This window comes from Dendropsophus ebraccatus, chromosome 8 (assembly GCF_027789765.1).
Source record: "Dendropsophus ebraccatus isolate aDenEbr1 chromosome 8, aDenEbr1.pat, whole genome shotgun sequence".
Taxonomy (NCBI): Eukaryota; Metazoa; Chordata; class Amphibia; order Anura; family Hylidae; genus Dendropsophus; species Dendropsophus ebraccatus.
Genome location: NC_091461.1, coordinates 21,272,932 through 21,298,290, shown reverse-complemented (window position 1 = coordinate 21,298,290; position 25,359 = coordinate 21,272,932). Strand labels below are relative to the sequence as shown.

The 25,359-nt window shown below is 44.2% G+C and overlaps 1 protein-coding gene across 4 annotated transcripts in view; it reads left to right on the top strand.

Moving 5' to 3' along the window:
* Window positions 1-25,359, top strand: part of CRTAC1 (cartilage acidic protein 1) — a 471,729-nt gene that overhangs the window by 342,524 nt on the left and 103,846 nt on the right. For all 4 annotated transcript variants that reach the window (XM_069978915.1, XM_069978914.1, XM_069978916.1 and 1 more), the window contains exon 7: window positions 4,079-4,224. In XM_069978915.1, coding sequence (XP_069835016.1) covers window positions 4,079-4,224 — 146 coding nt within the window. The remainder of the gene's footprint in view (window positions 1-4,078; window positions 4,225-25,359) is intronic.

Here is a 25,359-nt window from a genome sequence, read left to right as displayed (position 1 = left end):
CATAGTACAGTAAAAGGGTTTGTCCAGGATAAGAATAAAATTTGGTTACGTTGTATTGGGTACTGCAGATCAATTGAGCCAAGCTTTTCATCTAGATTGATCTACAATTCTCTGCTGATTTAATCCATAACATATTATTGGGGTAGACGCTTTAGGGGAGATTTATCAAAGGGTGTAAAATTTAGACTGGTGCAAACTACCCACAGCAACCAATCACAGCTCAGCTTTATGCTCTGCTGAAAGGAAAGAGGAGCTGTGATTGGTTGCTGTGGGCAGTTTGCACCAGTCTAAATTCTACACTCCGATAAATCTCCCCCTTTGTTCTTCTCGAACAACGCTCGATTCCTAGTATAAATTGTATAAATCTGTATGCATTAGGCACCCCCTAGTGGTGACTATAGGCAATCTGAATTATTGTTTTTCAGGAATTTCTTATGGCAGTAAGTGGTATTGTCCCGCTACTTGGACACACATAGTTCTTCCGAAAAAAAAAAAAAAAGGCAAGTCATTGGGTCCATATACAGTATCTTTCCTGCACAAAGGCCTTCTGTTGTCTACGGAACAACAATTCTTAATGTATAGGTATTATTAGAACCACTCCTTTTTTAAATTGGCGCCTATGTATACAGTATATAGGGAATGTGATACGTATAGGGAGGCAATGTGGCCTTTGTATAACCAGACACCGGCGCCAAATATTTTTCAGTGGTTGCAGTTAGTGCTACACATAGCATGGTCCCTTTCATATAAATAGACATATTATAGAGGCAAGTCAAAAGTTTTCGACTGGTCAGAAGCTCAGTGCTGAGACCCCCACCATTCGATAGATTGAAGCCGTGTGCTTCTCCCTGGCTTTTTTCATATAACATGTCACTGCAGAAGATGGTCTCGGGAAGGTGGGGAGAGAGAGACACATGGCTATGGTGGGGGGTCTCAAGGACATCGCATACATTTTTTAATGTGATACATTAAATAGGACTGAGCCTCAGTAAAAATGGCATTTCCCAAAAAAGCCTCTACAAAATGTATAGGAACGTGCGGGGTAAGTTATGGAGGTGCTTTTTGTGCCGCCTCGCTTTCCTGCCTCAGTCAGTGATTGGTTGAACGTGCCGTAACTGCGGAAAAGAGTCTGTTTAGGAAGTAGCGTCAGGAGCGTTCTGCGGGGGACCTAAAGACATGACAGGAGGACAGCGGGAGAGCAGGGTCGGTGATAATAGGCTGTTTATTATTTTCTATGCAGCCCCAGCAATATATAAAAAGAAACATGAATGCCTGGAGTACCCCTTTAAAGTCCCACAAAAACACTTTAATATTGTTACCAAAGCTAGTGTATTTGGACAAAGGAACAATGTGTAACGCTGCAGTATGTGACCCCGCTGCACTCTATATACTCTGTACAGAGATTTATGAAATTAATAGAGTTATAATTAGAGAAGATCAGGTTTGCAGGTTTTAATTGGGGGAAATTTGCTTCAGAAATAGAAAATTCAATGAACCGACAAACTTTCCATGTTCCACTCATCTCTATTAAAAATAGAACTAGGAAAAGTACAGAGCCCTCGGGTTTGAAGTCTTGATTAGAATAACCTTTTAACTTGTTTTCTAGATTATACTATTTATCGGATCCTAATTTTACTATATTATAATGTACTGTACTTATAAAGAAGACAGAGACATGTCTGGAGGAGAAAACATCATGTCGGGCCTAAGGGTGCGTTCACACTGTGGAAAACAGGTGGAAATTCACATGTCAATTCTTTGAGCGGAGAGATATCCTATACATAACATTAAGAGAGTGAGGCAGGCGGGATTTAACTCTGAATTTCTGCAGTGTGAACGCACCCTTAGGCCATGTTAAGACCTTGTAAGAGACTGGCCGATCTGTGTCACAGAACGGCCAGTCTCAGAAAAGATCATCCCGGCCGGTACTGCAGTGCCGGCCGGATGATCTTTTGGGCCTCTGAGTTCTGATGTGGGCGCATCCATGCGCTCCCCCATCAGAACTCTCTATTGCACACAATTGAGCATGCGGCCAGAGCGGCACACTGCATTGTGTTCACGGACAGGGTTTTCTGTGGCCACTATTCCTTTAATAACGGCCGCAGAAAACTGACATGTCAGTTTTCTGCACCGCCGCTAGGGATCCCGGCCGGAGTGTATACCCTGCAGCACAACGTATGTTCCATGCCAATCACGGCCGTTGCAACAACGGCCGTGACTGGTACCAAACTTACAGTACATTGTGTGAACATGGCCTTACTGTTGATACCAGGCAACAGTTGCCGTAAGCTTCTTGGGGTCTTTTACAGTACTTTGTACTCGTTCTCTTGAATATTTGGCAACCAGAAAAGCCCACATAAGCTGCCCCACCAATCGGCCAGGTGTTCCATGTGGGATTCCTGGACTCCCTGGCATGCTCGAGTTGCACTAATTTCTAATAGTCTCCTTTGCAGCTTTGGCTTTCCTCCAAATACAGCACCATATCAGCCCCTGAGTTGTTTTGGGTGATCTACAATACCATAAACATGTGGACAGGTGTGGTGTTATTTTGGGGGAGGGGAGATTAGACATTAGGATATGCCTAAAAAGAGACTGTCACCAAAGTTTTTAAAGGGAATTAAAGGGACACTGTCAGCTGTAGATCATGTTTAGAGCTGAGGCCTGGTGTTAAGGTGGTGTTAAGCCTCATGATGCACCCTCTTCTTTCCCCCAACCCTTTTTGCAGTGGTTCACCTACAAAGCTCGTAATTTAGCACTGAACTATGCTCTTCAATCAGCACAGCAGAGAGAGGTGGGGGAGGGAGGAGGCATGCATCCTGAGGCCTAGCACAGCCTCCTTGACCCTTCAAACCTAAACATGATCTAAAATTGATAGTTTTCCTTTAGTTCCCTATATTAACTTTGGTGACATGGCCCTTGTCCTCATTTTACAAAAGAGTCTGCTGAATTTATACAATAGGTGCAAGTTCTGTCGGACCACAAGTATGATTTAAAGGGAATATGTCGCCTAAATTTTCTTTTACTGATTAGAGTCAGATACCAAAACATATTGGGTTATTCTAATCTGTTTCTGTTTTCTGACATTCATTTTTTAATTTCACTTTTTGTACATTTTTATGGGGGCTGCCACATTGCCTGGGCTGTTCTTAACAACATCTAGTGACATGCTTTACAGCAAGACTCATGGATATAGACAACAATAGACAGACTATGCTCTTTAGATGAATTTGAAACATCACTGAGCGCGATCTGTAACTTTTGAAAAGGTCATTCCAGAGGGAGCTGCTATTGTCTTGTATTAATTCGATCTACCTACTGGTGTCACATGTCGCTGTAGTCCTGTACAGATCATAGCAGCCTCCTCTTATCACCGCAGAAACAACAGGAAGTCTCAGCTTAGTTTTAGCTTCAGTGGTGAGAATGAAAACGGCAAGATCTCAGGATTATTTTATAATATAGAGAGAAAAATGGAAAAATTCTTACAAAATATGTTAACATAACATAAAAACAATATTTAAACAATAAGTCATTTTCCAATGACACTTCCCCTTTAAGGCCATGTTCACACAGCGTATTGGACCGGCCGGGTCACAGAACGGCCGGTCTCTAGAAAAGATCATTCCTGCACTACCGGCCGGATGATCCTTCACACCGCAAAGTTCAGATCCGTGCGCGCCCACATCAAAAATCCCCACTGCACACTATGGAGTGTACGGCCATTGAGTGCACTGACTTGGTTTTCTATGGCCGCTATTCACTGAATAGCGGCCATAGAAAAATGACATTTCAGTTACAAGACATACAAAACAAGGCAACGTATATTTTCGTAAAAAGATTTCAACAATGGCCCTACGTTTACAAAAATATACATTGTGTGAACATAGCCTAAGATTGTTATTAAGATTGGAAGCCATATGGAAGAAGCTTAAGAACCAAAAAACATTGATGAAAACTGTTGTATAGTAAAAGTCTAAATCTTTGCAGCCATAAAATGTTCTCCTATGCTTCTTAGTTGGTCTTAAATATTTAAAGGATACAAATTGAATTGGGTGTATCTAACGCTGTATCTTTATTACAGGTGTAGATGACGCCTACCAGCATGGTCGCGGTGTAGCTCTAGCTGACTTCAATAGGGATGGAAAAGTAGATATTGTATATGGAAATTGGAATGGTCCCCATCGCCTTTTTCTACAGATGAGCACAAATGGAAAAGTTCGATTTAGGGTAAGAATGTTCTCGAAATTGTCTTAAGTATATGGAAAAAGTTCTATAATGTCTCGATTTGCTTACTTAAATGGTCATAGAGAGATCTACTTTTTCTACCCTGGCTCCTTATCAAAACACTTTGAGTTCCCTAGCTGACTTTCTTCGGGCCATAGAAATAAGTGGGGCCAGTGCCAATCCATGCACAGATATGTCGGTACCATATTTTGATAGGGTGCCAGCACATCTGTGCCTCCAAAAGCAAAATTGGAATGTGAACTCTGCCTTACAGGGGTAACTCCATCATTTAACATTATAGTATTTCACTAGGAGATACAGGTATGATTAGATTTCTCCTGCACTCTGGAGATCAAAGCCACCCAATGTACTACTTTGTTGATGTCTTAGCTTAGTGGTCTCCAACCTTCGATCCTCTAGTTCTATTGTGAGACTGCACTTCCCACATTGACACTTTGGTAAGGATCTAGATGAATGATTTCTAACCTACGGTTCTCTAGCTCTATTGTCAGACCACAACTCTCACATGGACATTTTGATGATGTTCTAGATTAGTGGTCTCCAACCTGTGGTTTTTTAGATGTTGTAAGACCATGACTCCTACATTCACAGATTCATAAGGGTCTACATTATGGGTCTTTAACCGGTGGTCTTCATACATGTCTTGGCTTATGTTAAGAGATTTTGTGTTGACAAGGAAACCTTGTGTCATCCCTAGGACATTGTTATGTCTTTAAGGTTATGTTTGTGCATAAACATAAGCGTAGGGTCTGGCTGGGGGCTTCATGACAAAATTAAAATCTGGTATAGTGATGAGTGAAGTTTCCTAATGTTCAGGTGCATCCGAACCCCAGAACTTGCCATTTGACTCCCAATGGCTGGAGAAGTTGGATGCAGCTAGAGATGAGTGAACCTAGAGCATGCTCGAGTTCATCCAAACCCAAGCGGGGGCTGCTGAAGTTGGATAAAGCCCTAAGGCTATGTGGAAATCATAAATATAGTCATTGGCTGTATCCATGTTTTCCAGACAACCTTAGAGCTTTATCCAACTTCAGCAGCCACCGCTAATCAAATGCTGAACGCTCTGATTCGGATGAACTCGAGCATGCTCAAGGTTCGCTCTGCTGCCCTAGGACTGCCAGGAAAACAAGGATACAACCTATGGATGAATCCAAATTTTCCAAGACTCCCTAGGGCTGCATACCACTTCTCCGGGAATCATTCCTGACCCCACTCATATCTTGTGTTCCTCCTCTCACAATCGACCCCGACCTGCAAAATGGAGAGCTATGGGGTGAACCTGTGCTAGATCCCCTCTCCTCCATGGTCTCCTAGCTGCTCATTTGGCATAGTGGATGTGTATCTCTCCTTGTGTTTTACATCCACGGCTGAGGTGTCCATGTATCTGATTTAATGCTCTGCAGCTATGGAATGTGTGTGGGGTATAAAACCAGAAATAATTATGTTCCAGTTATCACAATGCACTGTCAGAAAGCTGCTTCACAGCCAGTGGAAATAATAATAATTTATAAGTGTTTGACTGATCAGTTGCTTTGTTCCAGTTAACTTCGCCCTATTGCACATCTCTGAAATTCGCTGGGAAATAAAAGCCTTTTTTTCGGGACTGAAACATTCCAATTATAGTTATCAGCATATTTTAGTAAACAGAGATCACTGAGGATTTAATGCTCCGAGATATATTACAAGATTTATGGCTGCTGGTCACCCCTCCCTTTTCCTACTGATTTATAATGCAGCTTTGTAAACGCAAACTTCACCATGTATTCAGCAACTAGCGAGGTGTTTGCATAGGAAATAGGATCATTTCCATATAAAAGCGCTGATACATTTACAAAGTTTACGATTTTTTTTTTTATACAATATATTAACAGTTGTATTAAAAAGTGTTACCAGGCTCCTTTAGATTAAAGAACCCAAATGGATAATGGGCAGAAAGCACCCTACTTTAGGCAGCTGCCTAGCAACAAGCGTGTGATATCCCTTACTTGCATGCATCACTAATATATACACAATCGGAATGCATGTCTTCAGTGGAGAACACAGAATGGCAAACGTCAATATGGACTCCCATTATGGTTGCAGATCTTACCCCACATGACTCATGGTTTCTAGTTTATTTCTAGAGATGAGCAAACCTCGAGCATTCTGGAGTCCATCCGAACCCGAACTTTCGGCATTTGATTAGCGGTGGCTGCTGAACTTGGATTAAAGAAGCAGTTCACTTTTTATTTTTTCGCCCCCCCCCCGGGTAGCCGCTGTCAAGTATACTTACAGAAGATGATCGGTGTCCCGTTCCCGTCGGTCAGTTCCGTCCGCGGTGCCGTTCACATCGGGCGCGCGCTCACTTCCGCCGGCTGCTGCGAGTCCTCTTCTCTGACCAGTAATTATACGCCGGAAGTCACTCGCTTCCATGCATTCTCTATGGAAGGGCGTGACTTCCGGCGTTCAAATGACAAGGGAGAGAAGAGGAGTCACAGCGCCGGCGGAAGTGAGCGCGCGCCTGATGTGAGCGGCACCGCGGGACGGAACTGACCGACGGGAACGGGACACCGATCATCTTCTGTAAGTATACTTGACAGCGGCTTCCCGGGGGGGCGAAAAAAAAAAAAAGTGAACTGCTTCTTTAAGCCCTAAGGCTATGTGGAAAACATGGATATAGTCATTGGCTGTATCCATGTTTTCCAGACAACCTTAGAGCTTTATCCAAGTTCAGCAGCCACAGCTAATCAAATGCCGAACGTTTGGGTTGAGATCGACTCGAACCCGGTTCGCTCATCTCAATTTATTTCCTATTCCGTATCCTATCCATGAGCATTGGATCCATTTTTTCGCCAGGAGGAGTGTATGTTGTGGAGGACCAGTGATTTGGATTGTAGTCTGTGACTGTTATAGTCAGGTCAAGGTAGGTGAGGTATTTTCACCAGATCTCTTAAACCTCTTGGGCTAAATTGTGAAAAAGGATGGATGTGGGTAATATTTGTCTGCTCAGGACACACTTCTAGTGTCCTATTCAATGTAAGGTTCTGAGCCCTTGACAGGCAGGTGGAAGGAAAAGGTGGCAAGGTGACTGAGATCTGTGGTCTTTCCACCATACCTCCTACACTTCATGGTTTGTTATGGTCTGGTTAAGGTGGCTGTGGTCTTTCCACCAGACCTACTATACTCCTTGGTTGTAAATGTCTGTTCATGGTTAAGGTGGCTGGGGTCTTGTCACCAGACCTCCTATACTCCTTAATTTGTTATGGTATGACCAATGTGGTTGGGGTATTTCCACCAGACTTACTGTACTCCATGGTTCTTAACTTCTGGTCATGGTCTCGTCAAGGTGGCTGGGGTTTTTCTACCAGACCTATTATACTCCTTGAATGTAAATGTCTGGTCATGATCTGATCAAGGTGACTAGGGTCTTTCCATTAGACCTTCCACACTCTGTGGTTGTGAAGTTCTGGTCATAGTCTGGTCAAGGTGGCTGGGGTATTTCCACCAAATCTACACTTCTTGGGCTGGCATAGTGAAAAGAAAATTGCATTTATGGATGTGGGTAATATTTATCTCCCAGGTGTCCTGAATCCTGATCCAATGTAAGGTGCTGTGCCATTGAGGATCAGGGAAAAAGAAAAAGCAGGAGACAATCTATCTGCTAGGTTTCTAAAACCTAACCACGTATTTCAGTTTCCACAGGGCATGCTCATGTACACATCTGTATTGCACTCCAATTCCATAATGCTTTACCCCACAGTGTATTTGGTTATGGCTACAATTGTATCAAGTTAAACTGTAAATATTTAAATTATTCACTGCCTTACACATAGGCAAAAAAGATACCCATCGGATGGTTGCATGAGAAGCACAATTCTGCATCTGGGACTTACAGACACAATGGACAGTATGAAAACTGGAGAGTAAAAAAAAATTACAAAAAGATCCAAAAAGTTGTTTTGCTTTGGATATAAGATATACCTTCAGAAAGAAAAAGAACAGTACATTAAGCGAGAAGGGGGTATGGTTCTCCCCTGTGGGCGTTCTGGCTTACAGGTATGATCTTATGTCTCTAATGAAGGGATATACTTTCCTAGAGACATATTATTTATTGAGATATACATAAACTTGAATTTTATCTTCAATCTTGATTCCGGCGAAGGCTTGTGCCGATAATAAGAAGCCATTGTGTGTCAATTCTTTTAATACTTCTTAAATCCTCCACAATTACCAGAATTTGATCACAACCAACATGGAGTAGCGCTCTTCTAAAATGATCTGTGAACATGTTTTAACACATCTTTGAGCAGGAATATAAACTACTATACTCCAGAGAAACACTTGAAGAATTGCGAGTGATTACCGATTCCTGTAAATGACAGTCTTTGTGCTTTTCACCATATGCGGGAACTGTAAAATCAGAAATAAAAACTACATTTCAGAAGATATTTACACATTTTCCTGGCGTCTCAGCATGCCTAATTTATTTTACATCTGTAAACCTGCAAATGAGACCAATTTCAATTTCTTCTACTATGTTTTAAGTGTATTTTTTTTTTTTTCCATTTACACCTCTAAATTTATATGTATCTTGGGCTTAAAGGTCAAGAAATGTGTAACAGATACTACAGATTTATTTACACTATGTGAAAAGAGAATGTGGGAAACATATTTCCTTCTAGGTTTGTTAAAAAAAATTAAAATATAATAATAATATATATATATATATATATATATATATATATATATATATATATATATATAATTTTTTTATGTACTAACCAACAGCAGATCCTAAACATAGGAATTAAACAGACTAATTTATTTCTTAGAAGACGATTGCTGTATATGGAAAGTCATAAGTCGGTAGTTAACTGCAGATAATGCGTTTTGGGGATAGATCATATAATGCAGTATATCGGATAAAGCGACCAATTTGAAACACGTTGCCCATTTTCTACAATAAATTACTGACATCTTGAAGTCTACCTTGGTGTATGGTGCCTGCATGTAAAGTGATCTTTTAGAATACTGGTTATGTCCTTTGCCTGGATCAGGCTAGGAAGCAGAGGCAGCTGCAGCCATTGCATTCTGTTTAATGTCTGGTTATGTCCCTACCGTGCTTTCGTGAGTACATACCTTGTACTGTGCCTTCTTATGTACATACCTTGTACTCTGCCTTCGTGAGTACATACCTTGTACTGTGCCTTCTTATGTACATACCTTGTACTGTGCCTTCGTGAGTACATACCTTGTACTGTGCCTTCGTTAGTATATACCTTGTACTGTGCCTTCGTGAGTACATACCTTGTACTGTGCCTTCGTTAGTATATACCTTGTACTCTGCCTTCTTATGTACATAGCTTGTACTGTGCCTTCTTGAGTACATACCTTGTACTGTAAATTCTTGAGTACATACCTTGTACTGTGCCTTCATGAGTACATACCTTGTACTGTGCCTTCGTGAGTACATACCTTGTACCGTGCCTTCGTGAGTACATACCTTGTACTGTGCCTTCATGAGTACATACCTTGTACTGTGCCTTCGTGAGTACATACCTTGTACTGTGCCTTCTTGAGTACATACCTTGTACTGTGCCTTCGTTAGTATATACCTTGTACTGTGCCCAGGGCCGCCATCAGGAATTTCGGGGCCCCATACAACCAAAGTGTCTGGGCCCCCCACATTAATAAAAAAAAAAAATTGTGTGTTCGACCCACGCCTTGCTGGGAGGTATAATTTGGTTCAGATCAATTCTAGAGAACTGGCTCATATACCCCATTTTCCCCAGTGGCTTAAAATGTAACCTCTGTTATACAGTTATAAAATTGTAGAAATTAAATGTGAACAAGGTGCAATTCAAATAGACACTTACTTGTATAGCTGCCTCTTGTGCTCTGTATGCAGTGCATTATATTCACCCTTGCAACATACAATTTATAGCGTGTCTACAAGCCCAGCGGGGCTCATTATGATGGAGACTAAAACTTATACAAGAGTGGGGTAGGGGTTCCCCTGTATTCAGAATGCTGTTGAGTACTAGGCAATGCCCCGTTTGGGGTTATTGAATTTCGAGGGTCTGGGGGGCTGTTTGATTTGTATATGTTCACCAATATCCCCCCCGGTATGCTCACTAACATAGAATATGTTGATAAGGCTAATATAATGAGGCTGTTCCATGTTAGTGAGCATATACAAATCACCCCCCCCCCCCAGGCAGACTAGTTTAGCTCACCCAAGCCAGTGATAGCGAATACATGGCAGTGAGAACGCTTTCTAGGAGATCCTGTTTGTGCAGCAGAGGTGTCTTTATCCTCGAAATTCAATAATCCCAGACGGGGCATTGCCTAGCACTCAACAGCATTCTGAATACAGGGGAACCCCTACCCCACTCTTGTATAAGTTTTAGTCTCCATCATAATGAGCCCCGCTGGGCTTGTAGACACGCTATAAATTGTACGTTGCAAGGGTGAATATAATGCACTGCATACAGAGCACAAGAGGCAGCTATACAAGTAAGTGTCTATTTGAATTGCACCTTGTTCACCTTTAGGTTCTACAATTTTATAACTGTATAACAGAGGTTACATTTTAAGCCACTGGGGAAAATGGGGTATATGAGCCAGTTCTCTAGAATTGATCTCACACACAGACACCAGCACACATGTATACAGACACCAGCACACATGTATACAGACATACAGACACCAGCACACCAGGGCACGATGAAGTTTGAACTTCTGCAACCTGGAGAAATCACCTGATATCACCTGCAGTCCTATGTAACACCACATAACACAGTGGTATCTCTGAGTACAGATAATGTAGTAGATGTCACCTGCAGTCCTATGTAACAGCACAGATAACACAGTGATATCCCTCTGAGTACAGATAATGTAGATGTCACCTGCAGTCCTATGTAACACCACAGATAAAACAGTGATATCTCTGAGTACAGATAATGTAGTAGCTGTCACCTGCAGTCCTATGTAACACCACAGATAACACAGCGATATCTCTGAGTACAGATAATGTAGTAGTCACCTGCAGTCCTATGTAACACAACAGATAACACAGTGATATCTCTGAGTACAGATAATGTAGTAGCTGTCACCTCGGGGCGCCCCTACTAAATGATGTTCTACAAAATAAGAAAAGTGTCATACAGTGACTCACAGGTGACGTCTTCTTTGATCTGAGGCGTTACTTTCCCTTTTCCTCTCCATCCGGCCCAGACCTCCATGATGAGTCCTTCCAGATACGTTTCATCCCCTTAGAACCTGCGAGACAAACAATTTAGGCTCCGCACATTTCTAGCAACTTCCTTTCCTTTCTCCCCCCTGTAGGCTCCCATAGTAACTGCGCTGTGTGGGATGCCCCTGTATGTAGGATCCCCTGCTGTGCCCCCATGAGCTAATAATGCCCCTAGAGGTACCCCCATGAGCTAATAATGCCCCCAGAGGTGCCCCCATGAGCTAATAATGCCCCTAGAGGTGCCCCCATGAGCTAATAATGCCCCTAGAGGTGGCCCCCATGAACTAATAATGCCCCCAGAGGTACCCCCATGCACTAATAATGCCCCCAGAGATGCCCCCATGAACTAATAATGCCCCCAGAGGTGCCCCCATATACTAATAATGCCCCCAGAGGTGTCCCCATATACTAATAATGCCCCCAGAGGTGCCCCCATATACTAATAATGCCCCCAGAGGTGTCCCCATATACTAATAATGCCCCCAGAGGTGCCCCCATATACTAATAATGCCCCCAGAGGTGCTCCTATATACTAATAATGCCCCCAGAGATGCCCCCATGAGTTAATAATGCCCCCAGAGGTACCCCCATATACTAATAATGCCCCCAGAGGTTCCCCCCATGAGCTAATAATGCCCCCAGAGGTGCCCCCATACACTACTAATGCCCCCAGAGGTGCCCCCATACACTACTAATGCCCCCATACACTAATAATGCCCCCAGAGGTGCCCCCCATACACTAATAATGCCCCCAGAGGTGCCCCCATATACTAATAATGTCCCCAGAGGTGCCCCCATATACTAATACTGCCCCCAGAGGTGCCCCCATATACTAATAATGCCCCCAGAGGTGCCCCCATACACTAATAATGCCCCCAGAGGTGCCCCCCATACACTAATAATGCCCCCAGAGGTGCCCCCCATATACTAATAATGCCCCCAGAGGTGCCCCCATATACTAATAATGCCCCCAGAGGTGCCCCCATATACTAATAATGCCCCCAGAGGTGCCCCCCATATACTAATACTGCCCCCAGAGGTGCCCCCATACACTAATAATGCCCCCAGAGGTGCCCCCATACACTAATAATGCCCCCAGAGGTGCCCCCCATATACTAATACTGCCCCCAGAGGTGCCCCCATACACTAATAATGCCCCCAGAGGTGCCCCCATACACTAATAATGCCCCCAGAGGTGCCCCCATATACTAATAATGCCCCCAGAGGTGCCCCCATATACTAATAATGCCCCCAGAGGTGCCCCCATACACTAATAATGCCCCCCGAGGTGCCCCCATATACTAATACTGCCCCCAGAGGTGCCCCCATATACTAATAATGCCCCCAGAGGTGCCCCCATATACTAATACTGCCCCCAGAGGTGCCCCCATATACTAATAATGCCCCCAGAGGTGCCCCCATATACTAATAATGCCCCCAGAGATGGCCCCCATGAACTAATAATGCCTCCAGAGGTACCCCCATACGCTAATAATGCCCCCAGAGGTGCCCCCATATACTAATACTGCCCCCAGAGGTGCCCCCATACACTAATAATGCCCCCAGAGGTGCCCCCATATACTAATACTGCCCCCAGAGGTGCCCCCATATACTAATACTGCCCCCAGAGGTGCCCCCATACACTAATAATGCCCCCCGAGGTGCCCCCATACACTAATACTGCCCCCAGAGGAGCCCCCCATACACTAATAATGCCCCCAGAGGTGCCCCTAAAAAAACAAACATCCTACTCACCTAATCCGCGCTGTGTGGCTGCAGGCAGCAGCTCTCCTTCTCCTCTTCTGGCTCCATCTTGCGAGCCGCGGGGACGGGACTTCCGGCAGGCGTGATGACGTCACATGATCACGCCTGCCGGAGAGGTCACGTCCCGGCCTCCCATAGGCTGCTGGTATGAAGTGCCGGCAGCCTATGGGAGAGAATACAGGAGGAGGACGCTGACAGGTCCTTCTCCTGTATTCTGATCGCTTCAATGTTCCGCCCGCTCAATGTGCGGGCGGAACATCAAAGCGATCAATGCATCCGGAGAAGCTGCGCGGCCGCAGCTTCTCAGGATGCTCAGAAACAGGTGGCAAGGGGGGCCGTGCGGGCCCCCCTAGCGTAGCGGTGGGGGGCGGCGGCCGGCGGGCCCGCCGGGCCCCCCCCTGTGTCTCTTAGGGTCCGGGCCCCATACGGCAGTACCACTTGTACTGCCCTATCGGCGGCCCTGACTGTGCCTTCTTGAGTACATACCTTGTACTGTGCCTTCGTGAGTACATACCTTGTACTGTGCCTTCGTGAGTACATACCTTGTACTGTGCCTTCGTGAGTACATACCTTGTACTGTGCCTTCATGAGTACATACCTTGTACTGTGCCTTCGTGAGTACATACCTTGTACTGTGCCTTCATGAGTACATACCTTGTACTGTGCCTTCATGAGTACATACCTTGTACTGTGCCTTCGTGAGTACATACCTTGTACTGTGCCTTCGTGAGTACATACCTTGTACTGTGCCTTCGTTAGTATATACCTTGTACTGTGCCTTCATGAGTACATACCTTGTACTGTGCCTTCGTGAGTACATACCTTGTACTGTGCCTTCGTGAGTACATACCTTGTACCGTGCCTTCGTGAGTACATACCTTGTACTGTGCCTTCGTTAGTATATACCTTGTACTGTGCCTTCGTTAGTATATACCTTGTACTGTGCCTTCTTGAGTACATACCTTGTACTGTGCCTTCGTGAATACATACCTTGTACTGTGCCTTCGTTAGTATATACCTTGTACTGTGCCTTCGTTAGTATATACCTTGTACTGTGCCTTCGTTAGTATATACCTTGTACTGTGCCTTCGTGAGTACATACCTTGTACTGTGCCTTCGTTAGTATATACCTTGTACTGTGCCTTCGTTAGTATATACCTTGTACTGTGCCTTCGTTAGTATATACCTTGTACTGTGCCTTCGTGAGTACATACCTTGTACTGTGCCTTCGTGAGTACATACCTTGTACTGTGCCTTCGTGAGTACATACCTTGTACTGTGCCTTCGTGAGTACATACCTTGTACTGTGCCTTCGTTAGTATATACCTTGTACTGTGCCTTCGTTAGTATATACCTTGTACTTTGCCTTCGTTAGTATATACCTTGTACTGTGTCTTCTTGAGTACATACTTTGTACTCTACCTTCTTGAGTACATACCTTGTACTGTGCCTTCATGAGTACATACCTTGTACTGTGCCTTCGTGAGTACATACCTTGTACTGTGCCTTCGTGAGTACATACTTTGTACTCTACCTTCGTGAGTACATACCTTGTACTGTGCCTTCGTTAGTATATACCTTGTACTGTGCCTTCGTTAGTATATACCTTGTACTGTGCCTTCGTTAGTATATACCTTGTACTCTGCCTTCTTATGTACATAGCTTGTACTGTGCCTTCTTGAGTACATACCTTGTACTCTACCATCATGAGTACATACCTTGTAACTGCAGTGTCCTACTAAGTGTTATTCCAAGGATATTTTGTTGATTGTAGGACAATTCCCTCTGCATTCTTGATGCTCCGGTTTACCTGAACCGTAGCGTGCAGAATTTGGCTGAAGAAATTGTATGCAGCCCTAGGAAGCAGTGGTGTAGGTCCATGAAGGCAGACCATGTCACTGCTACGGGACCCATACACTAATGGGACCTGCCGGCCCTGACTGACATCTGGCTCTTTAACTGTGAGTGTTCATAATAAATGCTAACATTTAAATGCTGTGGCGCTTTTACTGATAGAGCAAGAAGCCAATTGGCTTCCCGCTCTGCCAGCCTCTCCTGTGGCCAGAGGCAGCATTGCAGCTTGAGCTTCATGAGGCCCCTGTCTCTGTGCCAGCTTCCCAGTGCACAAGTGTTCTTCAGAGCCATGCGAAAGAAGGAATGCCAGGGGATTGCATCAGGCCAGATGAGTATGTGTATGGGGTATGGGGGAGGGGGGTGTATGGGGTGTATAATGTTTGTTTGTTTTACCATGGGGTGCCATAAACTCTAACTACCCCCTGTTAGGGAGTTCTGGAAAACATAGATACAGCTTGTGGCTATACCTTTTGTATTCTGCTGCCACCTACTGGTGCTATGTTATGCTGTGAGTAAAGGGTCTTATTGCACTACATTGTCCCATACATCTATATAAAGAAGGTTCTGAAAGAAGCAAGGATTGTGTCCCGCTCACTCTCTCTTTCACTAGAGACAGAACATCTAGTTTAGTCTCAGCTTAGAGGAGCGATCCAAACTTGTCTCTTTCCAGACAGTTAGGCCTACACCCTGGAAATACTTTCAGTATACAAACCCTGCAAGGGTAAATGTATACATCTCAGTGTATATCACACAGCCTGATGAAGAGAAAGTAAGGGAAAGAAGGAGAGGAAGGAATAAGGAGCAAGACAGACATTGGGGAGAAAGTCTACAGTGCCCCACTGAGGTATTTAGACCCATTCAGGCTTCAGGCCAGGCCTAGTATAAATTGTGGCTGCCAACTGTCCATCTCTCAGGAGCTGCACCTCTTTATGGACATTGAAGCTCATCACAAAGGACTGCGGCATCCCCGTGCTGAAGATATAGGCTAGTGGTTTCCTGGCCTTGTTGAACGAATGTCTGTGTTTTTAACCCTGATCGCTTGGACATGGCCAAAAGTTTTGAGAATGACACAAATATTATATTTTCACATGATCTGCTGTCCTCTGGTTTTTATGTGTGTTTGTCAGATGTTTTTATCACACACAGAAATATAATTGCAATCATATTATTAGTAACAAAAGCTTATATTGACAGTTAGAATGAATTGATGCAGCAAGTCAATATTTGCAGTGTTGACCCTTCTTCTTCAGGACCTCTACAATTCTCCCTGGCATGCTCTCAATTAACTTCTGGACCAAATCCTGACTGATAGCAGTCCATTCTTGCACAATCAGTGCTTGCATTTTGTCAGAATTTGTTAGTTTTTGTTTGTCCACCCGTCTCTTGATGATTGACCACAAGTTCTCAATGGGATTTAGATCTGGGGAGTTTCCAGGGCATGGACCCAAAATCTCTGTTTTGTTCCCTGAGCCATTTAGTTATCACCTTTGCTTCATGGCAAGGTGCTCCATCATGCTGGAAAAGGCATTGTTGATCGCCAAACTGCTCTTGGACGGTTGGGAGAAATTGCTCTTGGAGGACATTCTGGTACCATTCTTTATTTATGGCTGTGTTTTTAGGCAAGACTGTGAGAGACCGGATTCCCTTGGCTGAGAAGCAACCCCACACATGAATGGTTTCAGGATGCTTTACAGTTGGCATGAGACAAGACTGGTGGTAGCGCTCACCTCGTCTTCTCCGAATAAGCTGTTTTCCAGATGTCCCAAACAATTGGAAAGGGGATTCATCAGAGAAAATGACTTTACCCCAGTCCTCAGCAGTCCACTCACTGTACTTTTTGCAGAATATCAGTCTGTCCCTGACGTTTTTTTAAGAGAAGTGGCTTCTTTGCTGCCCTCCTTGAGACCAGACCTTGCTCCAAGAGTCTCCTCCTCACAGTGCTTGCAGATGCACTCACACCTGCCTGCTGCCATTCCTGAACAAGCTCTGCACTGGTGGTAGCCCGATCCCGCAGCTGAAACACTTTTAAGAGACGTCCTTGCGGTTGCTGATCTTTCTTGGGGGCCCTGGAGCCTTTTAGGCAACAATGGAACCTCTCTCCATGAAGTTCTTGATGATGCAATAGATTGTTGATTGAGGTGCAATCTTTCTAGCTGCGATATTCTTCCCGGTTAGGCCATTTTTGTGCAGTGCAATGATGACTGCACATGTTTCTTTAGAGATAACCATGGTTAACAGAAGAGAAACAATGATGTCAAGCACCAGTCTCCTTTTAAAGTGTCCAGTGGTGTCATTCTTACTTAATCCAGCCCTGTCCTCATCAACACCCACACCTGTGTTAATGGAGGAATCACTGAAACGATGTTAGCTGGTCCTTTTAAATATTAGGAAGAGCCCGGCACTCACCAAGTAAATTATGCTTCTTTATTGTAGTGTAGCAAACATATGGTACAAGGATGCGTTTCGGCCAAGCATGGTCTTCATCAGCTTAGGGGTGTACACCCCTAAGCTGATGAAGGCCATGCTTGGCCGAAACGGGTCCTTGTACCATATGTTTGCTACACTACAATAAAGAAGCATAATTTACTTGGTGAGTGCCGGGCTCTTCCTAATATCTGAACATTTTTCTCACCTCGAGCACCACCGCCACGGAAGTGCCGTCTTTTACATATTTCTACACTAGCTGGTCCTTTTAAGGCAGGGCTGCAATGATGTTGAAATGTGTTTTGGGGGATAAAGTTCATTTTCTAGGCAAATATTGATTTTGCAAGTAATTGCTGTTAAGCTGCTCACTCTTTATAATATTCTGGAGTATATGCAAATTGCTATTTTAAAAACTGAATTAGTAGACTTTGTAAAAATTATTATTTGTATAATTCTCAAAACTTTTGGCCATGACTGTATATGCTGTGTCATGGCTCAATACATCTTGGAGCATGTATGGGCTAATAACATGGCTGCGTACATGAGCCCCTAGTGTGTAACGCGGGCTTCAGCTAGTAGTAATGAGGTCTGGGCTAACCCTTCTTAGGAAAGGCACGTACTGTAACTAGAATTTACTGCGAGACTGTCAGATTGCTGAAGGTGTAATTACTACATTGACCTTTTTGGCCACAACAAATCTTGGTTACTTTGATTTTCGAGATGAAGAGCAGGAGGGCAGATTGAAACCTTCCAGGCCTCATTGGAAGATAGGAAAGACATCGTCCTTGTGGATGTATGTTCACTATATAAATTGTCTGGCTGATGTTTTTTTTTTTTTTTTTAACTTCTCAGTCCAGATATTGCTCCTCACGTCGTCAAATGTAAAAAAAAAAAAAAAAAAATTTTTAATGGGAAGCAACTCTGATATTTCTCTATGCAAGTTTCCTGGGATTTATATACAGTTGTTGTGCCCGTACCTGTTTTGGGCTCTGCACAACCCCCGCTTATGGTATGTTTTCAAGACTATGCCGGTAGTCTGGTTTTTGTGTATGTATCATGTTTTTGCATTTGTCTGAACACTGTCATACTCCTTCTACCTCAGTAATTGATTTCCTTACCACGCCCATCTGTTCTCTGCAGAGATCTTTCTAGCCACTTAACAGTTAACCTTTGTTTTGCTTTTGATTGACAGTGTGTCTTTCCATTTATCCTTTATCTTGTCAACCTGGGCTCTGGGTCTCTGGTCCAATCATGTTTTTGACCAGACCTCCTATAAAACATCTAAGCAACAGCAAGGTCATGGTTCAGAGAGGAAACCAGGAAGTTATTAGATCCATGGGGCAGAAAAACACCATAGGAATGTAAGTTACTCTGTTAAAAACGGTACATTTGTAATCCTTGTAAATGTATATGTTCCACAACTAATGTATACACATCACGATAATGCAAAAGTAATAACAACCCATACTCCTCTCCTGTGATCCTCTAAAGCTGCCTCAATGATGCTCCCAGTGCTCCTCTGGTCTCTGTTTCTTCCAGGTTCTTTTGATGCCCCAACTCTACAGGAACTGAGCCACTCTGGCCAATCTCTGACCAGGGCGTTGCTTTGGCCACTAATCGGCTAAACAGGCCAGATCCTGAGGGGTCAGAACCTCACAGGAACCCAGAAGAAGTGGATACTAGCTAAGGCTTAGAAGCATTGATGAGGCAGATGTGGGGGATAAGAAGAGGTACGTAGAGTGTGTTTGTTATTTTTACACCATCTCAAGCCTTGAAGCTTTACCCAGGACAACCCCTTTAACCTATTCTGACTTGTGCAAGAAAATTCCCTAGGGACTTTTATCTGGTCCAAGACTGTCACCTTTGTGACTAAGAACTACAGCTCTATAGAGGGTTCCCCTTTCAAAAATTGTAATTCTACCTGATATCCTTGTTGTGCAAGGTACAAGAACAGGTTAAGGAACCTCAGCGTCTCCATACACTTTAGTGAAAACTCAGCGGAACCTGTAAATTTCTCTAATGTGTATGGTGGCCACTTTCCACCGTTGTTGTAGGAGAGAAAGGTTGAGTTTGTTGGATTTCAATGCCTGGTCCTTTTGTTCTAAAAGGGATAAGCCTCAGCTACTGGAACTATCTGGCAGTATCTTACCGCTCCCCTTTCCACTGAAAACACCTGAACATTTAGCAGTACCAATTTCCTTACCATGCATTTCCTATGTCTTGTGAGGATAGCAGGAAGTGCTGAGCAGCAAGGAATGGCGCTGTTGATACTGGCGGCATGTGAGTAGCTTTTAGAGTTGTTCTCCAACAAATCACCAACCAAAGCTATTTCTGCCCTAGTGGTCCCAACCTGGCCTGAGGGGCCCTTGATCTCAACATACTGTAGATGTGCGTCCCACATCTATCAGACAATTATAGAAAATCCTCTGGATATGCCAGGTGTGTCCCTGATGGGAATACCCATTTATTTATACCATCATGTTTACAGCAGGATGTTGTTGTTGGTTTTCTTTTCCACTTTATCTTCATTTTCTTAAGTGTTGCAAAGGGGTGCAATTGATAAAGTGACAAAGTGGCATGAGTGTGTGGGTGGCGCCATTTTAGAGCTATTGACAACCAGTGACTTAGACTACATCAGTTCCACAGATTGCTTTAATTATAGACTGTGAACCTAGTGCATTTATGCAGAACATCTGGAATCATATTGAAACGCTGAATTTTCTCTTCTATCATTAACTTGTTTTTTAGATTTTTTTTTTTTTTAAAGTTGTTTACCTATTCAACAAAGGCATAGATCTGTATCAAAGGAAACGCCTCGCGTCTGTCAGGGAATCTGGAGAGGAAAAATATTGTAAATGTAGCAAATTTTTTTATTAAAGGAAATGTACCATCAGTACAGAAAATCAAGTATTTACCACTACCCAATCGCTGATTCCAATGGTGCCCTTTATTATGATAATTGAGGCCCGGTTCCTGAGATATCAATGCTTTGGTAAATATGCTAATGAGCTAGATTCCCTATCATTGATGATGGTCCCGGGAACGCTAAGCATGAGCTAGACGAATAATAATAAAACATGTCACCAATGGGAGGAGAAACCTGTGCACTGGGGGTGCTGGGCCTGCCTCCAGTGCACCGAACCAAACTTGGTTCACCCACCAAGAATCAATATAATCCCCCCCCCCAAAAAAAAAAAAAAAAAAAAAGTGTACTACCAATATAAATATACAAATAGATTTAATATAAATATTGCTTTATATAGGTACTGTAAATTCAACAAAATACTTCAACATCAAATCAAATGGAGGCTTGGGGAGACAAATAGGATGCATAGGAAGCCACAATTCATAGGTATCATAAACAATAGAATGATATCACTATGACATATAGATCAGGTAAAGTGCTTGTGCATATCAACAGCAATCAATTACCGAATCAGCACGCATGATATTACCTTACACAAGTAAAGATGTCAAAGCGATCCATATAGCCTGAATATTGCATCATAAACAAATATATTGACCAATAAATTGCAACTTGCCCGTTATGCAAACTGGTAGCAATGCAGTGCTGTATATTGAACCGTATTGATAGCAGTTTACATAATGGCCACGTTGCAATTTATTGGTCATTATATTTTTATGTAACCCCATTACAAACATCCATTGATTTCTAATAGCCGGCAGTGCGGGTGTTCGGTGCACATCTTTTGACGTTGCTGCATTTGACTGATCCGGTACTAAGAATTCAAGTTGACCCTGTTGAGTCCAGCTGGGATTGGAAGAACCTCAGGTCTGGGCTGTCTAACCCCAGTGGTCCATGATCAAGAGATGATGATAATAATAATAATAATAATAATAATAATAATAATAATAATAATAATAATAATTCTTATTTGTAAAGCGCCAACTGATTCCGCATCAAAGGGGACTTCCTCTTCCAGTGACCCTATTGAACACTAGGGAAATGTTCTAGAAAAGACCTCAGGGTGCTTGCTGAGCACAATATGTAAATTTCTACCAGCAGTGCAGTGTATAGGAACAGATGCATCACTGTTAGGTAATTGTATATTGTCAGTTGGCACTGAGGTATTTATAGTAATTGTTCCTTTGCTCCCCTGTATTCTAGTCCAGGCCTGCACTACCTACTTTGGCCACAAGATGTCGCCAGAGGGCATTCCTATATTGGAAACAAGTACATTGAATGCCATTGGGGAATATTATACTGTGTATGTTGCTCATTGGTGCTAGAATATGATTGCTAGCCACTGCCCTCTGCTCTGGCCTACCAGAAGCCTATTCTAGAACATACCCCCCCAATGGAAAGTCAAGTTACCACACAGTTTCTCCGCTAATGAGAGACAAGGCCCAGTCTCTTGTATAAAACCTCCCAATTAGTTCCTGTGTGGTAGTGTGAAGCTGTTGGAGAGAGGAGTGTATGCTGCCAGTCCTTTTCCTCACAGGATCCTGCTTGCAGAATTAAGGTCTGTTAAAACCCTAAAGAGGGGCAACTACCATTAAGGGGTTTTCCACTACGTCTGAGGTGACAAGCTCTCTTCAAGTTTTCTCAGGAAGTCCTTCAACTCTCCAGGCACTGTCCCAGTGTGTTGGTAAAGTGCATCTAAGCTGAAGTACCCCACTGATAATGCTTGAACATCTTGGCTAATCTCGAGAGATAGCTCCTGCAGGTTGTACTAGCCGGGACCCGTATTCCTAGATCTGATATCTCAGGGATCCCTTCCAGCATGAGGAGGTTTTCTCCAAACCATGAGTATGGGTATACCCCAACAGAGTTCCTAACTGCCTAGACGGGTCCCCCTGGTAGTCCCCTATCTACTCTGCAAGTCTTCTTCTAAAGAAACTCTAACAACTTAACAAGTCGAGCCTATTCTCCCTAAATAATTCTCAAAAAAAAATTTTTATTCCCAAAAGCAATCTTATTCGAGTACAAGTTGCTGTATTTAAAGGGGTTATCCAGTGCTACATAAACATGGCCACTTTCTTTCAGAGATAACACGACTCTTGTCTCCAGGTCAGGTGCGGTTTGCAATTAGGCTCCATTCACTTTAATAAGAGTGAGCAGCAAAACCCTGCCCAAGCTGGAGACAAGAGTGGGGCTGTCTCTAGAAGAAAGTGGCCCTGTTTTTGTAGCACTGGATAACCCCTTTAAACTTGTGTTACACGTAACCATGTACTGTCACCTGAAGAACTGTTCAGTAACGCATGTGGTTAAGTTAACCTGGACTCTTCATCTGTACTGCACCTACAACCCTTCTAAAGAAGTGTATGATTGGGACCCAGGGAGGCAGGGCCGGCGTCAGCACCTGGCTGACTAGGGCAAGTGCCGGGGTCCAAAGCTCCTCTAGGGGCCCAGTCCCGTCTGTTACTACATTTTTTTTCTGTTAGTAAAAAAAAAAAAAAAAGTGTAGTAACAGAGGGGACTGGGCCCCTAGAGGCCGCATGTGACAGTTAGGGGCCCGCCGATACATACTGGGGTCCCGGGGCACACATCTCCCTGCACAAGTCTTCCCTACAGCCGAGTAGGTAGAAAAGGACCTTTGAGTAAGGAGGACCTGTGATGATGTCATGGGTCATGTGTCGGACACCTGACCTGATAGAGGGTAGACGGTAGGCTCTGTAAACTAATAGTCTACTGTATGTGCTGATGTTTCTAGTTGTTTTGTTTTGTGTATAGAGGTCCTGCTGTTATATATATATATATATATATATATATATATATTACAGCAGGACCTCCTATCTATCTATCCATCTATCCACAGAGCAGGAGCTGTATACAGGAGTGGTGCTGCTGGTTCTGTATACAGCTCCTGCTCTCTGTGTATGTATATATATATCTATCTATCTATCATGCAGCATGATATATATATATATATATATATATATATATATATACAGAGAGCAGTAGCTGTATACAGAACTAGCAGCACCAGCACAGGGCCGTTTCTAGCGGCGGGCGGGCCGGGCGACCGCATGGGGCGCCGACAGCTAGGGGGCGCTGGTGGCACCTTCCCAGACCTCACCTAGCTGCGCACGCCCCCTCCAGCCGCCAGCCCTTCCGCCGGCCACATTATCTGCCTCCGCGCCCGACCGCATGATCTGCGCAGATCGCTGGACTTCAGCTCCTCCCCGGCCCATCACCTGACAGCAGGCCGCCGCCCCCGAACACATCTTCTCTATCCTCCAGCAGGCGCCGTGATATGACGTCATTTGCCTGCTTGAGGATAGAGAAGATGTGTTCGGGGGCAGCGGCCTGCTGTCAGGTGATGGGCCGGGGAGGAGCTGCAGTCCGGTGATCTGCGCAGATCATGCGGCCGGCGCGCGGAGAGGCAGGAGCTGCGGTCGGGCGGGGGAGGCAGATAATGTGGCCGGCGGGTGGGGAGGCAGATAATGTGGCCGGCGAGTGGGGAGGCAGGAGCTGCGGTCGGGGGAGGCAGATCATGCGGCCGCTGGGCGGGGAGGCATGAGCGGCTCCTCGCAGGCCAGAAGAGAAGATCTGATGAGAGAGAGGGACCCGCTGTGTGCAAGAAGGTGAGTATAATGTTTTTTTGTTTTTTTTTGTGTTGTGTTGCGGCAATGAAGGGTATCACTAAGGAGCAGAACATGGGGAGGGGGGAGATTATTACTTTATGGCAGAACATGGAAGGGGGATTATTATTATATGGCAGAACATGGGAGGGGGGATTATTATTATATGGCAGAACATGGGAGGGGGATTATTATTATATGGCAGAACATGGGAGGGGGGATTATTATTATATGGCAGAACATGGGAGGGGGGATTATTTATTATATGGCAGAACATGGGAGGGGGATTATTACTATGGGGCAGAACATGGGGGGGGTTACTATGGGGCAGAACATGGGAGGGGGAATACTATGGGCAGAACATGGGGGGTTTACTATGGGGCAGAACATTGTAGGGGGATTATTACTATGGGGCAGAACATGGAAGGTGTGATTATTACTATGGGGCAGAACATGGGGGGGGGTTTACTATTGGGCAAAGCACAGGGGGGTTATTACTATGGGGACAGAGCACAGTGGGGATTATTACTATGAGGGCAGCACAGGGGGGATTATTACTATGGGGACAGAGCACAGGGGGGATTATTACTGTGGGGACAGCACAGGGGGGGGATTATTACTATGGGGCAGACCACAGGGAAGATTATTTCTATAGAGACAGCACAGGGGATATTATTATTATAGGGACAGCACGGGAGGGGGGGGGTTATTACTATGGGGCAGAGCACAGACGTCATAAAAAGGGGAAGTTGTTGTAAAAGTGTGGAGCCTAAGATGTTTGTCTGGCAGGTTCAGAAGAGACGAATTGTAGCTGCAAGAAATCATCACGGAGGCCTGGGCCAGATGGAGAGGGAAAGGAAAATGATGCCTCAGATCAAAGAAGACGTCACCTGTGAGTCACTGACTTTTTTTTTGTTTCAGTTGAAAATGGTTAAATAACACTGCTCAATGCCATAATACACACACTGCTTCTTCATAGCAACAACGCCCTCCCCCCCTCCCCGACATCACTTGAGAGGGGATTGGGGGGGGGGGGCGCTTTTAGCAAGATTCACCCTGTAGTCAAAACTACCTAGAAACGGCCCTGCACCAGCATGTTAGATATATACAGTATATATATATATATATATATATTGTGGACATGTCACTGGAGATGTGTTCGAGGGGGTGTACATCTCACCTAGGCTGATGCGTAGTGTGAGGTGGTAAGTCCAGGAGGGATCTGTTGCTCAGCAGTGCTATGCTGCTGAGTTATTATTTATTTTTACCGGGCCTGGATTTACTGGAATGGTGGA